This window comes from Asterias amurensis, chromosome 1, assembly GCF_032118995.1.
Source record: "Asterias amurensis chromosome 1, ASM3211899v1".
Classification (NCBI taxonomy): domain Eukaryota; kingdom Metazoa; phylum Echinodermata; class Asteroidea; order Forcipulatida; family Asteriidae; genus Asterias; species Asterias amurensis.
In genome coordinates, this window is record NC_092648.1 from 3308505 (window position 1) to 3326246 (window position 17742).

A 17742-nucleotide genomic window follows, 5' to 3' on the forward strand; every position below is an offset into this window, starting at 1 on the left:
ATCTGTGTGGTTAAGGATTTTATTAATCGTTTTTTTTTTTTTTATTTTTTTTTTATTTTACATCCTGGATGATTTGGTTTAAAGTGATTCGGAATGTCAAATGGGTTTGTCATTCCATTTGATGCATCAGTGGTGTTGATAATTGGACTTGTGGTATTTTTATAATCAAGATGCAATAAATACACATTTGTATTTAAACATACCCCCAGAAGACTGCACTACATGCAGTAATTACTTTTTGTTTTACATGGGATCAGGCATGCCACCATTATCAGAGTCCACCAGTTTGGGTGTTGAGTTACTGTATGGTGTTGGACTGAGGACTGCACTAGTAAACTGATCATGCTTTACCGTTTACATGGGATCAGGCATACCACCATAATCAGAGTCCAACAGTTTGGGTGTTGAGTTACTGTTTGGTGTTGGACCGAGGACTACACTAGTAAACTGATCATGCTTTACATGGGATCAGGCATACCACCATAATCAGAGTCCAACAGTTTGGGTGTTGAGTTACTGTATGGTGTTGGACTGAGGACTGCACTAGTAAATTTATTATGCTCTACATGGGATCAGGCATACCATCATAATCAGACTCCAACAGTTTTGTTGTTGACTTACACACAAAACTGTGTTGGATTTTTTAGAACGAGGAAGGATCCTAGTTAAAGGAACACGTTGCCTTGGATCGGTCGAGTTGGTCTTTGAAAAGCGTTAGTAACCATTTTTTATAAAATGCATATGGGTAAAAAGATGTTGTAAAAGTAGAATACAATGATCCACACAAACATGCCTCGAAATTGCACGGTTTTTCTTTTACCTCGTCGGCTAACAGGGTCGTAAGTGGCCATCCGTGTTAGTTCGCACAGTAAAAGAAAAACCACGCAATTTCGAGGCAAACTTGTGTGGATCATTGTATTCTACTTTTAAAACACCTTTCCAACCATATGCAATTTATTATAAAAAAACAGTTACAAAAGCTTTTTATAGACCAACTCGTCCGATCCAAGGCAACATGTTCCTTTAAAAACCACTTGAGTTGGCTTTTTTATAAATTAATAAGATGTCCTTTTGGTCATTCCTTCTTTCATGAAAACAAACAAACCATAACATTTTTACATGCATTTTGGGTCTGAATGTTACAGATCTGGTTTAAGTTGAAGCTGAGTTTGTATTGTATTATAATTTCTTAATAATATATAAAAATGTACAAATATATACAAATATTATTCGTTTGGTGTGTTATGATCATTATATTTAAAAAAGAGTTTGAATAAATCATTATAAAGTCCACTGCAAACTGATATGAAGAAAATTATTTTTATTTCCTGATTTATTCCAACTTCAAACCTCTCCACTTGAGACAATATACTACGTTAACATTGCTTCTATGTAATGGACCCTTTTCATGAAACATGCAAACGCCATAAAATTATGCACTAAGCAGACGCACAATCTCGTCTGCGTCACGCACCCATTACCCAGGTACAAAACAGCGTGATGTTCCCTTTTGCCAACTAGCAGGGATGAGGTTGCCATTCTTTAAGAAGTTAGTTTAGATTTAGATCAAATCCTGATCTTCTGTCAAGTTTGTGTTTAGCAATACAGGAGTCAAGGTCAACTGGGGAAACCAGCAGGGTTTTGTGGCAGTCCGTTGTGCTGTGTTTGTCGATTCAAAGGCATCATGGAAAAGAACTTGAATCTGTTTCCCATCTGAGCTGGGTCAGTCAGCATCTTGTACCCGCTTATCATGTCTCGGCTCTGCTCAGGGGTCGCACTCTTCAACAACATCTACAATTTGGAAGAAAAAATGAGGCAGAGTAAGCGATGCGTTCCCTGCTCATTTGTTAAGATTTACAAAACAAAGAAATGATGCCATGAAAGCTGAATCCAGAATTTAACATAATACATCTACGTTTAATTTAAAGGTTATAGCCAATGAAGACAAAAGAGATCTTCAACTTAGACCCAGAGCCAAAAAGACTGTGCTAGTCTCACGCAGTCGAAACGTGAAAACAACTTGAATGAAAACTATATCTTTCTAGGAGATCAAACCTTTTGAACATCTTTTCATAAACAATTCTTGAAGATATCTGTTGTAAAACCAATGAGTGAATATTCTTGCTATGAAGGCCCATCTGTGGGGGATACCGAACCTTTACACACAGTTTTGTAGAACTGCTTAAAGGCAGTGGACACTATTGGTAGTTAATTAAAATAATTATCAGCATAAAACCTCACTTCGTAACAAGTAATGGGGAGAGGTTGATAGTATAAAACATTACCACAGGTTTGTTATTTTATGCATATGTTGAGATACAGCAAGTGAGACTGACTGGTCTTTGACAATTACCAACAGTGTCCAGTGTCTTTAAGAGGGTGCACATGCACATGTGAGATGTATTTGGGCTTGCAACTTTCTCTAGTACACAGATTTGTTTGTGCTTAGCTACTTTTTGTCCTTTAGCAGCACCATGAAATTGGGCCCAGATTGTATTTCCTAATATTTGACATCACGCTTTAAACTCATCATTCCGATGTTAGTGTTGCACTGAAGACTCACCTTAAGCCTGGTCTCAATGCCCATGGCCTTCAGAAAAACTTCTTGAGTAATTGGTCCATGAGTCGACACTGAGGAAAAGTAAAGAGAGAAACAAATTGTGTCTCTTGAAACTGATACGGATCATCAGGCAGTCCATTTCAAAATTAAACTGTAAAACTCACTTATTTCTAAACTTATCAAAAGAGCTAAATTGCATTTTGTTTAATTGTGGTCAAAGCTAGATCATAAAATATAGTCTTCTCTTCACATGTAACCACTAAATACCTTTGCTTTTAACGATGTGACGGAAATAAGAAAAGTCAACATCAGCCGTCAAGTCTGCAGTGCCAGGCTCGCAGAGCACATCATGTAGATGGTGTTTCCTGAATCCCTGTTAGCAAAAAAAATAAAAAGAAAGGAATCACAATCACACCCACATGTATGATTGTCAACTTTGTATATATTCTTCTGTTTGTTCTCCCATCGTTGGACTCGTTTTAGGAATGTCTCAATTGGTTTTGTAGACAAACTGAACCGACTTCAGCCCCAGGCTGTCACCCATATGGTTTCTTTTGTATTATTGAAGTCCTTGATAAACACAAAAATTATAACTACCACCAGTTTCCAATTAGGCAGGCCTGGAACTTCAAGCTTGAAAGGGGAAGGCCATTTCTAATTTGTAAAGGGCACTTCCATTGGAAAACCTTTTGAAGGGGCACCAATGGTCAAGACTAGGGGCAATAGACTGATCCACTAAGCTCTGCCAACGCAATGAAGGTCCGACAAATAAGGTCCGACATGTGTGTGCGTATCTTGGCGCGCGCGGCAGAGTTGTGCAGAAAGGCATTGGAGTGCCCCGGGTGTTCTTGCTCACATGTGCGTCGTGGGCGGAGCCTACTGGATCGGTCTATAGAGGCCATCCCCACCATGTAATTGCAGGCCTGATTATGTTCAAATTGTATGGTCAATAATAATAATAACCCACCCTGAGTGTATCTGTTTTAGTTCCATCATGACCATAATCCACAATGAGACTCATTCCTCCGTCCTGCAAGATCCGCTCTGCAATCTCTTCTATGATCGATCCTCCGTCTGGAGAAATCTCAACTTGATCTCTCTTTTCAGTTTCCTTTGAATCAAACAATCAAGTGAAAAAAACACTATTACTTTTAGATACAATTACCAGGGAGTTGACCAACCATTTTGGAATTTTTATTCCAGTACTGAGAACTTAGTACTTCCAACCATAGTTCCAGAACTATGTGCTTAGTAATTCGCTACATGGTATGAAACTGCAGGCTGGCGTTATCTTTCATTTAAAATCACAGTTGATGATATTGAGTGGTCAGAGTAGGGTTAAGAGTAATAATCATAATGATAATAATAACTAGCTGTTACATTTTGAAATAACGTACCAATCCGCTTGACATAATGCCCTCTGGTCAATGGGCCAATTACATTCCTTTGATCTTTCTCAGCTCCCTTGGGAGTGTACAGCCTTGGGCTCATAGAGTTATAGATAAGAACTAGGGGGCGCACTGGCCTATATAGGTGACCCGGCATGCGTGCAGGCGGCCATTTTCTAAGTTGACAAACCAGCATCGCGTAGCGTTCAATAAACTCAAACTCCAACGTGTACTTCATATTCAACGCGCTTATAGAATGGCGCGTGCGCGTCTCCTTGCAGTCCTGTCGCATTTGTGCAAGAAGCATCACCAGTGCGCCCTCTACTTCTTATATTTAGTGCTGTATTCCTGTTTTGTTCTGTAATCCGGTAACGGGCACGGGCACATCCGCCACAAGCCTCGGCTTTTAGGATGATGCCTCCATGTGATGTGAATGTGGAAATGAATGTTTTATTGATTGATTGATTGATTGACTCTATGCTTGGGCTGCAGTGGTGCTTCAGAGGCTTTTTTCAAACACAATATCAACCTCTACCTCGCAGGTGCACATTTACACCCCATGATGAAGTGAAGCTTAAAATGTTCATCATCAGTGATTAACAGCGTCTTACCTGTGGATAAATTATAGATGCTGGAGTAGGTGCGGGTGACAGGACAAATCTTAGATGATGAGGACTAGTTTCATCATCGTCTACATCCACCATCACTTCACGCCATCCTTTATTGGTTCTCTGTTCCAGAAGTTTATGGGACAAGGTTATGGTTATTCATAGTATAATGGTTATTGTTATGGTCATAAAAGGTTTTGCTTATGGTAATGATTACAATATTTGAACAATCTGTTGAACTTGAAAAACATGATAGAATTACTTCTGTAATAATCTTCAAAAATAAATTATGAAACTTATACTTTACCTGGAACTTGTGTATTGGTAATGCGTCAAAGAACTCATGGGCAACAAAACAGGATGTTCCTAGTGCAAAAACAAAAACATTAAGGACCTTAATACTATGAGACTTCTATAGAGATGCTGGTGGCAGCTATAGCCTGAACATCTGATGCATGAGGGTCCCAATGCATTGACTGCCAACTTTTTCATTGGTCCATATTTCATATTGAATAGGGATGCTTTTCAACACTGAACTACATGTAGTCAGCCGGACCGCTTAGAGAAAATTTTGACTGGTCATCAGATGTTTTACCTTTTTGCAAGCAGACCAATTGTTAAGAATGAATGCTGTAAATGACTCAGATTTGGACATGGAGTCAACACTTGGGACTTGGACTTGGGGATTGAGGACTCAAACACGAGAAATTAACTTGCTTTCTCACCTTTTGGTACATCTTGGAGTCTCCTGTACCACGACACAGGAACCCCAGTCTTACTCTGGACACTCTTATAAGCCTTCTCTTCTGTACTGTCTTCTACTTTTGAGCTTGCATCTCTTGAGCCTGGTCGCCCGGTCAGCTTCTCTTCTTGCAGTTGACTCATCTTTGGGCTGACCTCGACGAGATGAAGTGACAGTAAGTCGCCTGTGATGTGCTGGAATTGCTTGAACACCTGTTAAGTGTGCAGACAACATGATCGGTGTAGGATAAAACTAAAACGACCTGGTCCTCATCTTATTGAGCTGGCATTATGTTAGCATCTCCTCTACAGCTCAGCTTGGTGGGTCTAGCATTCGAGACATTTGCTCTAGGATTGTTGAATGTTGCAGGTTCTTACCTGTAGATTTTTCAAATTGTATGACTTTATCTCGGGCCAAGCAGTCTAGTGCATCAATCTCAACTTTTAGTGCTCAAGTTATTAGGTGGTGTCTTTTCTTGCCTTTCACTTGTGTGGACCCCGGTTGGAATCCCACCTCAGACCAGAGCCCTGTATTTGGATTGGGTTTTCAGAGTCCCACTTGTTGCATGGTTATCCCCATTTAGGATTTTCCTCCCAACTGAACATTTCCTCTCATATCCCATCACCATCCTGTTATTGGCCCTTGCGCTGATGTGTGATGGAGTAAATAAATTAACTAATTTGCTGTTTTGATTGAAGACTTGGAAGATTCCTATTGGAGTCTTACCCGTAACATATCATCAGCCAGGGTCCCTCTGCCCGGACCAAGTTCAACCACTTGCAGTGGAGAGGACTTGCCTGGTGACTGGGTCCATTCATGGATGATCCACAAAGCAATGAGCTGAAAGAATGTAAACAAGTTCACTTACTTTTCTTTAACTTGAGAAGGAATAAAATTTGCTTATTATGCTTCTAGGCTACAATTGGACTGCAATTCCGGAGCATAGATTTATTCTATTTGTACATCTGGTATATTGTGAAAACTTAAGCTTGTTTACCTTGGACTAAAGTCTCCACCTCTTGTGGTATTTTATCGAAACAGACAGTTTGGCAGGATATTGAACCACGAAAAATAAGCCATTTCGAGGTATGGTGGACACATTACTGTAACACTATTTGGTTTGGGTAAATGTGTCTGTATACACCCAAACCAAACAGTGCACTCCTATAGTCGTCACCATACCTCGAAAAGGCTAATGGAGTTTATCTGGGCACAACATGCATTTTGCACAAACTGAATCCTGCACTTTGTGTTTAAATCAGCCAAGTTTGTGACTTTGTTTTTTTCATTAACATAGATATTTCTTTCTCTACTTTACCAATTAAAAAACTTCCCTTACCTCGCCAAACATCTGACTAATCTCTGGCGACGTCACAAAATCTCCCTGAGTACCAAATACATCTTTGCTCATATAATAACCCTGCACGGAGTAAATGGACAAAGATTGGAAGAATCAGGAAGAAAGTAAATTATATGAATGTAGTTGAAAACCTGTCTAAATTTTTCCGAAAATGATAGATAAACTATGCCAACTTGCAATATGGTATCTTTCAGTGACTGCATCTACACACCAAAAAGTCAACCCTCCTACTGTCTGACCACTCACTTTCATCCACTGTGATTTTTTTGAATGACAAACTAGGTCAGCCAGCAATGGTGCCTGCATCTACACAGTTCACAGTCAACCCTCCTACTGAGTGACCATTCACTTTCATCCACAGTGGTTTTGAACCAAAGATACAGTAGGTCAGCATGTATAATATCAAAAAGTGTGTGATGCCTGCATCTACAAAGTTCACAGTCAACCCTCCTACTATCTGATCATTCAAATCACCCAACTGCGGTTTGAATAAGTCTAAGAAGTTTGAGAAGTTTTTTTCCTCATAAGTTTGGAGAGAACTTACAGTGATTGGATTTGTCAGCACCTCTCTCATGTAATCAGCAACAGTCAGAGGGCCAGTGGTTTGGATACAACGTCTGAGATGTTTGACTACAGGGGTCTCTTGGCTCTTCGTCTTAGAGCTGGAGTGCCTGAAGCAGGTGTTTACCCGCAGCCATTGTAAACAACCTGCACAGATAATGTTGACAGCAGTTATAAAGAATTATTAGCTTTAATGTGATGGGTTCTGTACTATGTGTGTGTGTGTGTGTGGGTAGTCAAGGAATGGTGTGGGAGGGGGTCATGAAAACATAAAATCAAAAGATTCAATAGGAGACTTTGAGTCGCAAGGTGGCAGCAGACTTACCAGGTAAATTGCCATTGTTTACGTAGTTCTGAGCGTGCGCACATTACCGAAAACAATGGATTTTACCTGGTAAGTCTGCTGCCACCAAGCGTCCTGAAAGTCTCCAATTATAATCACGCACTTGTCTTTGGGCTGCTGATACACTTATTTCTTAGTAGTAGAGAGCACAACTTGTTGGTAGCGAAGAGTGGTGCCATGTCTGAAAAAAGGAAGAAAAACAGAAACATACACACAGTCAATTTTTTAGAATTTCCGCAGAACAAATTTGTTGGCATTGCCAGCCTAAACATAAAGTTCACTACCAATACCATAGAACTAGAACCAGTACTACAGAAACATATAGGCCCAATCTATACTATAGAGCGTATGCATTGACGTCAACCAGCCGCCATCTTTGAGGTCAAATGGTGAAGAAACAATCGAAACGCACATAGATTGGCCAATGAACAACCTCCTTTTGACCTCAATGCCGGGGCACCGTACTGAAATTACATCATGTGCATTAAGGTCTATTAGTATTACTAACTAGGCTAAGTTTTAGAGCCATCCTAGTTTCTAAAGTTCTGCAACTAGGCGTAGGGGCCTACTTGTTTTCATTTTGGTTTTGGACTTGAGATTTAATTCAACTTGAAAAACCCCAAAATAAAAATGGTTTCTACTCAGTGCTTGAACAGAAGAAAAGAAATTAAGACTTTATTAAAAGTTGACAGCGACAACCAATAGTAACCTTTAGTAAGAAAGAAGTGACACTGACACTTTTGACACTGTCACACTGACAAATAAACTTCTCTCAGAATAATGCAGAGGGAGGGCAGCATTTTCAGGAGCTTATATTATAATATAACTGTCAAAGCATACTTAACGATCCCCTCGACTGGTCGATCACAATGAGTGTTTTTATTGCATCTTGTTCTCCTTTAGTGCACGAAACTTTTGATTGTTGTTGTTTTTGCACACAGCGCCCTCACACAACTGTTGTTGTCCAGAGTCGATCAGTCACAACTCGGCAAAATATATTAGAAGCGCAACTTCGAGTCGAGAGTCGATAAGATTCAAACTGCAAGTAATCGATTAATAATCTAGTGTGGCTGCCGTATCAGACTCACGACCAACTCTTTACAGTGACGACGTCCTCTCTTCAAACCCCAGTTTCCTTGTCTTCCCTTGGTTTGTTTGTGGATAGAAGATGCGATCTTCGGGTATAGATTCTTGACAATTGCTAGTTATGGCTAGTCTTTCTCTCACTGGCTTCATCAACGAACGAGCAGTTACCGGCAACCCACTACTTTGTAACCGACTGTTCCGTGACCGTGTGTGCAAAGCGAAGTCGTTGTACAATCGCAATCTGGTTGGGCATTTTGGCTGTGTGAATGCCATTGAATTCAGCAATAAAGGTGGCCAATTTCTGGCTTCAGGTAAGTTACAAATTTACACTGGATGCCTTACATTAAATACAGAACAGATTGCTAAATATCTGAGATAAATTTAACTAAAATCGCCCACAGCACAGTCCCACATCACTGCTGCACTGGCCAGCTGGCTTTTACTCAGCATGCTCAGTCCCTGTCATTTAAAAGGGGAGGGCGGGGGCATGGGGGGGGGGTTGATGGATGTTGGATTACACAAAGATGGAGGTTGGTTTTCAAGGAATTTAAAACAGTTTAAGCGCGTGCATTTGGTTTTACTCTCGTGGCTGGAACAATTCCCCTACCAAGGGTCCATGCTGACCTGTCATGCCTGTCAACCTATTATTATTGTTTTAGGAACTAAAGAAAATTGTGTTTATCAAATTAAGTTGTCAATACCATCACGGAAGCTGGGCTTGTTTTTATCATTTCAACACTTTGTGTTAATTAGATCAAAGTGCGTGGCATGGTCCTCTTTAATTCTGTTAACATTTCTGGACATCGACTACTCTTTCTTCCGACACCCTGTCTTCTGATAAACTCTCATAATCTACACCAGAATTGGGGTTAGGGTTAGGATTTGACTTAGGGTTAGAGTTATTATATATGTAGGACAATAAATTATCATGATTATAGGAGTGTCAGAACGGATAACTTTCCGTATGGCGCCACCACTTTTTCACTCATTTTTACAAAAAGGGATATCTCATTGAGATAAATTGTATACTATATTATTTCATATCGAATGAAAAAGTGGTGGCCTCCATACGGAAACTTTTCCTAGAATTATATGTAGGACAATACATTATCATGATTATAGGAGTGTCGGAACATAGTAATCTTTTGGACAGCTGTGGTTGACTCTGATTTAGAGATTGAAGTGTCAGTCAGATACGTTTCATTGCCCCACATCAGAATCATCATAGGCCCAATATTTTTTTAATGTCAATAGTCATACCAGAATAAGATTTTTTTTTAGTTGGCTGCATCAGATTCTACATATTTTCCTAAGGTGCATAACCTTTGCCCTTTGTGTTCTACAGGTGGAGATGACCGTCGTATTCTTCTGTGGAACATCCAAGAGGCTTTATCGTTGGACAGCAGATTCGAGGTCATGAAAGGTGAACACCACTCCAACGTCTTCTCCCTGGCATTTGACAGTCAGAACACCAAGTTATACTCTGGGGGAAATGATGACCAAGTGTTGGTGCATGATATCGAAAGGTTAGTGTAGATCAGACTCAGGAACGAACACAATGCAAACAAAGTAACTAGTGGCCTGACATCTCAACCACAGCAGAGTCATTTTTGAAGGCTAAGAAAGAATGTGATAGGGTTGAAACGTAAGGCTACTAAGTACTTTGTGCATTTATACCCTAGGTCCTTTTGTTTGGTAAGCAGTTTGCAACTGGCTGAGTTTATTTTCTGAATAAAAACAATCTAAATATCTTTTAATTCTGTAAAGTATTAGTATAAGAAACCTGAGATAAATCTCCTCCGAGTCCTAGTGCTTGTTCCAAAAACAGCTTAAATTTGAAACTGTGTTGATAGATAGTAGGCTACTAGTGTTCTTCTCATTTTGATTTCATTTTTGTAAAACGTTCTTTGGTCCGATAAAAGTTTTGAGCTACAAGCCATGCTGTCCTGTCAATCACACACGTAATCTATTCAGACATTAACATTGCTAATTCTTTGCAAAAATAACTTTGAACATTTTACAAGAATATGCATCCTGGTATAATGTTTAAGCTTTTTATGTGGTGCCCATTCCCAGTCAACAAAATGTCAAAGGTCACTGCAGTGAAAGTGAAGCACTTACACAAAACACAACAGCGAAACAGTCCACTCCAATTTCCTTCTTCTTGTTTAGATTCAAGAGGAAGATATTTGTACATATTTTTGCAGGAAGGAAACGTTGAACGTGTTTCTGCACGAAGACGCTGTGTATGGTCTGGCAGTAGATCCAAGAGATTCGCATATATTCACCAGTGCATGCGCTGATGGACGTATCTTGCAGTGGGATACAAGAGTTCCAAGTCATCAAGGTGAGAATATTATTCAAGAATTGCCTCAAAATGCATCCCTTGGTAGGTTAGGCTTAGGTTTAACCCTAACCCTCCTACTGTCTGACCATTCACATGTGTGTAATATCACCCTCTGTGGCTTTGAATAATATATAATCTGTGCCAGCCTGCGATTATTAAGGCATTTATTACGTAGTCAACCCTCCTACTGTTTGACCATTCAATATCATCCACTATGGTTTTGATGGCTAGCTGTGCCAGCCTGCGATGTGCCATGGGTTGGTGATTGCTATTTGTTCTATTTTCTCAGACTTCTACTCTGAGTAAATACAACCTGCTGAGGATCACCTCCGCAGTCGTATAGCACTGAAAGAATCCATTAGTAGTTGCATGTTTTGAGCACAGTTGTACCACACAACCCTTGCAGTTGAATGGTTGCAACTGAGTGGTAAACTCACTGGAAATTGTTCCCTCGAGTAGGAGGGTTTTTAGAACAGGGTCCAATTTCACAAGCACAAAAGACTGCTTAGCAAACGTGTGGGGTACCAGTCGCAACAATGCCAAGTTTATGGAGTGTCAGTTGGTAGCATGTTTCTGCTAAGCAAGATTTCTATGCGCTTAGCAAGTTTTTGTTTGTGCGTACAGGGTTTATAATTTGGGCTCTGGGCTGTCAAATCAAACATGTTTGTCCTGTTTGGTTTTCATTCATTGAAACTGCACCATCTGTTATAAAGATTGTGATTGATCAAGTTCATGTTCAATTTCTTTTAAAACATAGGGAGTTTTTAAGGAACCCATAATCAGACTTTTTCTTGCTTTTTGTCCTCTACTGCACAGAGCCCTTAGTGATAGCAAACTACCAGACAGCATTCTACGCTGTGGTGCACCACCCGATGGAACCGCAGTTCTTGGCCACTGCTAACTCCAAGGAAGGAGTAGCATTGTGGGATGTGCGAGCTCCTCGAAGGTACAAGTTTTCTCATTAATCATCACTTCTATTGTATTAATCCTTGACGAGGAGTTGATGTTACACTCAACTATGCATACATACATGAATATAATCCTCTCTCATGTTCCCTTCTAATTAATTGTCTGCCAATTGTTCATGTGAAAAATCTCTTGAAGTTCACACAGCTAAGCTGATGTCTCTCTCTCTCTATCTCTACAACTGCCAGGAGGAGGCATTACACATGTCACGTCATTAATATTATGACATTAAGTCTTTCCCCATGCCTCTGCCTAGTATATTTTTCGCAGAATTTATAAAGCTGCTTTTGTTGTTGAGAGTATCGTTCTCACAACCAAACCATGACTACAAAAAGTAACGTGAACTGTTCCCATGAAATTCACCAGAATTGTCTGTTCTCTTTTGAGAATTATCAAATGTGATGTCTCCTCGTGAATAGGCTTGAACCCTGGCTTTAAGCCACATCTGTTAAAATGCTGATGCCACACCCGATGGTCCCAAATTAATAACCCTGAGTTTTTCTTCCCATGTGTTCCTTCTACAGTTGCTTGATGCGGTACGGCAGCGCGTATACACAGCAGAATGCCATGAGTGTACGCTTCAACCAGCTGGGAACCAGACTAGTGGCACTGCGTAGGCGTCTACCTCCCGTTGTGTATAACATACAGAGCAGTGCTGCTGCAATACAGTTCAACCATTCCGGCTATTACAACTCATGTACAATGAAGAGCTGTACATTTGCTGGGGACAGAGACCAGGTATTTAATATATGCATTTTAGTCAAACTGGATTTACACTCTTACAATAATTTGTATAAGAAATTTGACTTCCCCCAAAAAATAACGCGTAGGGCAGACAGTAGCCGTGTGTGACATTGGTGCAAGGAGTCAATAAGAACTGTGTATTATGAACCCCTTGCATGTAAACGAATAACAAATAATAACATAATTACAACACTTAAAGAGTGCTAAATACAAAGTTTCTAAGTGCTATAACCAGATCGACAAAACAGATGGGTTTTAAGTAATGTTTTAAAAGGTTCAAGGAAGGAGCTGTTTGAATGTGGGTGGGTAGCTTGTTCCAAAGTGTTGGAGCTAAGACTGAAAAGGCGCATGTGACATCACAAGCCCAAAACAGCCCCTTCGCTCAGATCTATGAAGAGCTATCATTGGCTGTTCGAGTTGTGCATAGCCTGTACAGGCTTGCTCATTTCCATTTTTGACATCAAAGATGTTGACCAATGCGAGGGATTCTTTGACGAAATCTGCCTATAACCCTGATTGATTTTAAGGTGTTTCCTTTTTTGCTTTTTCAGTACGTTCTCTCAGGATCTGATGACTTCAGTCTGTACATGTGGGAAGTACCAGAGGCATCGGAAGATGGTGAGTCACTTTGAAATAAAAGCCTTCTTCATGAGATTGCCGTCTTAACTAATAACCCTCCCAAATCCTTCTATTGCAGGGGTCAGGCTCAGGGTCTGTCTTGGGCTCTGTCCACCTGTTTGAGGAACATTCAATCAAATCGAACTTGAAAGAAGAAAACTTCTTGTAGAGTTCCTCCAACACTCTGAGCCACATGACAGAAAAGCTCAATTGTTGTCGAGCAGTCAAGTGCACAGACTCAAGCTCTAGTGTTTCAGGGGCCTTTCTTAAAAATCGGCTTGGGCTTCGGCTCAGGCTTAGGCTCCGTGTGCTGTGTACGCAGCTTGCATTGTAACCTGCATTTTGGAGCAGCGCGTGTTACACAGATATCAGCACGCGGAGCCTGAGCCGGAGCCCAAGCCGAGCTTTGAGAAAGGCCCCATGACTAGCAGAGAGTAGGTTTGAACCCGGTCTTGACACATGTGTTCTCAGGCAAGACCTTATAATGATTTGCCTTTAAATGAGACATAAATTGTGTATTGTGTATTGTGTTGTTTAAAGAACCCAGAGCATTTGTGAATGGGTTCTCCCTTGTGTTTATTGAAATGGTTGGTTGCAGATTGTGTTGCAGTACTTTTAAGTATTATGTGGTACTATGCATTGTTGTGGAAGAAAATAATGACCACTTACAATGTGTAAGAAGCACTTTATAAATGTGGATTATTATTAGTACTAGTGTTTTATGAGGCTTTCCTTACTTGTTTCAGTGACGTGGGTTGGAGAGGCCAAGTTGGTACTACAAGGCCATCGGTCAATCGTGAACCAAGTACGATTTAACACTTGCACCCACAACATTGTCTCATCTGGTGTGGAGAAAATCATTAAGGTAAGCTCACAGATCAATTAGCGAAATGCAGTTGGTCTTCAAGATAGGGCCTTTGTTGGGCCTTTCATTTTTAGTCCTATCGCCTATAACGGCTGAAAATTTGTGCGTGGCCCGCATCCCCCAACCTGTGCTACGCACTGCTCAGGACCACAATAGCTACATTTTAATGGTGAGGACCCACTGCTATACGGCTTGTTGGCTAGTTGGTGTGGTGTGCTTAGGGACCTCTCGCACGAGAACGGGACTTGAATCAAGTCTAGGCCTTTGTAAGCTCACCACCAGTAATCGACTCACATGACTCCCCCTCAGACTCAAACTTGACCTAAATGTTTCAGTACACCCCCAATGTAAGAGGAAACTATAAATAAATAGTTAACTTGCAGAAACAACCGTGTGAAAATCTCCTTTGTGGGAATGTTGGCTCTTAAAAGAGCCGCTGTGGTAACGTAAAGCAAGTTAACTATTTATTTCTAAAAATACTTAACTCCAATTTTATTGATTAAGGGGAGCATAGTAAGATGAATTAAATCTCTTTATTCAAAACAATTATTATTATTTTTTTTTTTCTTGTAGCTGTGGAGTCCGTTTGATTTTCCCAACACCGAGAATGATGAGAATCCAAGGCAGATGTTTTCTCACCAGCAATACATCGATCTAGTCATCAACAGCGGCACCGCTCTATCCCACGACTATGCAGACCAATCCATGGAAGAGGATCCCAGGATGATAGCTTTCTTTGACTCCCTGGTGCAGCGGGAGATTAATCGGAGCTTCAGTGACTCGGACGACAGCGAGATGAGCCCAGAGAGCCTTTATCTACATTTTGCTGGTGAGGACGACGACAGCGAAGATGGTAGAGACTCCAATAGTGGCTCGTCTGTTGCTTCATTCCGGGCCAATGTGGTCAGGATGGCTGCAGGGAACGATGACACCAGCCCTACATCACAGCTGAGAACATTGTGGAACCTCACTTCAGCCACTAGAGCATCGGCTCATGAAGTGCTTGAATTAACTGAGAGTAGTAGTGACGATGACGATCGTGAAGTGAAGACATCAAAGTCAGAACTGATTGAGAAATCATCCGCAACACACTCTAACTCAGGGTTGAGGGAAAACTGCAGCACATTTGCTGATGAGATTGCAGGTACGTCAAGAGTCGGCGAACCTGTTGAGAACGGTGCTGCTCATAAGAAGACCCAAAGGGGTAGTGAGGGTACATCATCAAAGAGGAAGCATAGGCCGGTGCCAAGCAGCTCTACCTCCCCAGGCTCTTCAAGCAGTGACGAGGACATGAACTTCCAAGAGCTTCGAGCGAAAAGCCGAATGCTGCGTAGGTTTGTCAAGAAGAAGAAGAGGAAAGCAGGAACTGATTCTGACGAGAGTCTGCCGAGCTCTGGACAGAAAGAAGTCAACACGGACAGGTTTATCAATCTCCAGCAGAGGATAGCAATCTCTAAGGTGTTACGAGGGAAAATCAGGCAACCGGGTGACAGGGTGGTGCGTTCAGGCGGTAATGAAGGGGATATGACACGCATTAATGAGCACCTCCAACAACGGGCCATGGCAACCCAACAGCGCCTTGCCATCAGTCGTATTAGACAAAGGCTCCAGCAGGAGAATATTCTAAACCTTGGAGATGCCCGGACAGAGGTGAGGGAATCAAACAATATATCACAGGACCATCAAGATGTCAGTATTAGAACCTTTCCAGAAGGTTCTGTAGCGCCATCATGTAGCACAATGCCAAACCAAAGAACTACAGATGGTGACCACGCTTCAGTACACACGCCATTGCAGTCCAGTGTACACAATTCAAACTCACCCGCAAATGTGACTTTAGATTCAAATCCGAGCTCATCTTCTTTTCATGGAACTGAACGCCAAGACGAGAGTAGTCATATTTTATCACTGCTCAACTCAAACGACGACAGTACGCAGTTGCCAAGTTGTAGCGGTGAGATGTCACAGGTTCGAGCAATGGCGGGAAACCATGTAGAAGACTTGCCTCAGGATGATGTCGAGGGACAGCACAGCAATAAGTTTCATAAGTTTAAGAATCAATCCAAAAGATCTCAACGGAAGTACAGATCAAACTCAGTGAAAAAAAATAAAGACAATTCAGGCACAGAGTAAAACCATTGATCGGTTTCTCACCTGATCCATTTATGAACATTTCTAATATTGTTAATTAACCCGTAACCATCCATATACCCCTTGCATGTGACATCGCCACTCAAAAAGAACCCTCACTGGGGTCAAAAGCGCCCTCACGGGGGTCAAAGGAAGGAATTGATTGGGCACTAGTTGTTCTTTGTGTGTAAAAACGTTCGCATGAGCTCAGCTTCCGTGTAGCATTTCGCCTTACGCAAGGGGTTTAAAAGATTTTATCAAACTTTTTAATTTTTTATTTTTTACTCGTTGTGCGAGAGAGAGAGGGTTACAAAACTAGTTAGGGAGTGCATGCTCACTAAGTTAACATGTTCTAATGTTCCAGACCACCAGCATGTAATGCATTTCACTATATCAACTAACATTCAATGTAACTGATTTATAAATATTTAAACAACTACTTTAACAAATTTTGGGCTCCATGTCCACAGGCCCGAGATTACACGTAGGCCATGAGCTCAAGGGAGATGTGGGGACTTCATAACAATCATGACTTGAAGTAGTTAAAATTACACAAATCTAAGGGTACACGTATGTAGTGTATTATTTAAGCAATAAAAATCATTCCGTCACATGAAAGCGAAATTTCCCTGAAAGAATTCAGCAGTTATTTGAAACAGTCAAAATACTAGTGTGGAGGTAGCCCCTATTCTATTAAACAAAATAGCACATTAAAAAGGCTTTGTACAACATTGGTAAGATTTAAAATATAAATGATTTGGACACATGGCTTATAAATGGTATGGAGATGGTCATAGCGGGAAATCTTCCTTGAAATAATTTTGCTTTCAATTTTTAGAAAATATTAATAAAACAATTTTTCTTTATCAGGTGCGTCCAAATGAAACTCAATGTTTGAAAACATCGAAACTGTTTTGTCATGACCCTGATGTCTGATTTAACTTTCACGGGTTTGTTATTTAATTAATATGTTGGGTCACATATAGTGCTGAAACTGGTTTTTGAAATTTACCAATGTTATACATGTGCTTTAACACCCATATTAAAGAATTATTTTATATTGACCACTCGCTGGTCATTAAACAATTCACGTTGAATTATTAAAAGAGCACTCATTTTTCTACTACCGGTAATATTTCCCCTGCACTATGTATGTAATGGAATGATCAGTACAACGGGTATGCAAATAAATTCATTGATGTCATCATTTTTGTGCAGAGTTTCTTTTACTTAGCTTACTCAGACCTAGATCCTCGGCTAAATTTCATTGAGCATGTCATCACAAAAATTTGCTAAGCAGAAGAAAATATCGCTTAGCAGAAGCTTGTTACCAGCCAAAGTTCCATGAAGTTTACACTGTTTTGACTGGAGCCCCTCTCAAGCATGAAACTTGGCCCTGTATTAGGTGGAGTCGGAGGAATATA

At 40.6% G+C, this 17742-nt stretch overlaps 2 protein-coding genes across 5 annotated transcripts; one reads left to right on the top strand and one right to left on the bottom strand.

Moving 5' to 3' along the window:
- Positions 1–29: 29 nt before the first annotated feature.
- LOC139942608 (protein arginine methyltransferase NDUFAF7, mitochondrial-like) lies at positions 30–8514 on the bottom strand. 4 transcript variants are annotated; one of them, XM_071939461.1, is made up of 12 exons: positions 8403–8514; positions 7666–7743; positions 7203–7366; positions 6638–6718; positions 6025–6138; positions 5282–5510; positions 4864–4922; positions 4560–4679; positions 3528–3671; positions 2828–2933; positions 2564–2631; positions 30–1791 (listed from the first exon to the last, which is right to left on the bottom strand). In XM_071939461.1, the coding sequence occupies exons 2-12, from the start codon at positions 7739–7741 to the stop codon at positions 1618–1620; spliced, it is 1335 nt and encodes a 444-aa protein (XP_071795562.1). In that variant the 5' UTR covers positions 7742–7743; positions 8403–8514; the 3' UTR covers positions 30–1617. The 4 variants fall into 4 exon arrangements, with proteins under 4 accessions (XP_071795562.1, XP_071795573.1, XP_071795566.1 ...); XM_071939472.1 differs by having other exon boundaries at positions 7611–7743; positions 8403–8474; XM_071939465.1 differs by having other exon boundaries at positions 8272–8408.
- A 39-nt stretch (positions 8515–8553) lies between these two features.
- On the top strand, positions 8554–17525 carry LOC139942590 (uncharacterized). The gene is made up of 8 exons (XM_071939451.1): positions 8554–8959; positions 9994–10174; positions 10856–10995; positions 11812–11941; positions 12486–12699; positions 13257–13323; positions 14070–14188; positions 14762–17525. Exons 1-8 carry the CDS (start codon positions 8770–8772, stop codon positions 16319–16321), a joined length of 2601 nt encoding a protein of 866 aa, XP_071795552.1. The 5' UTR covers positions 8554–8769; the 3' UTR covers positions 16322–17525.
- Positions 17526–17742: the final 217 nt, after the last annotated feature.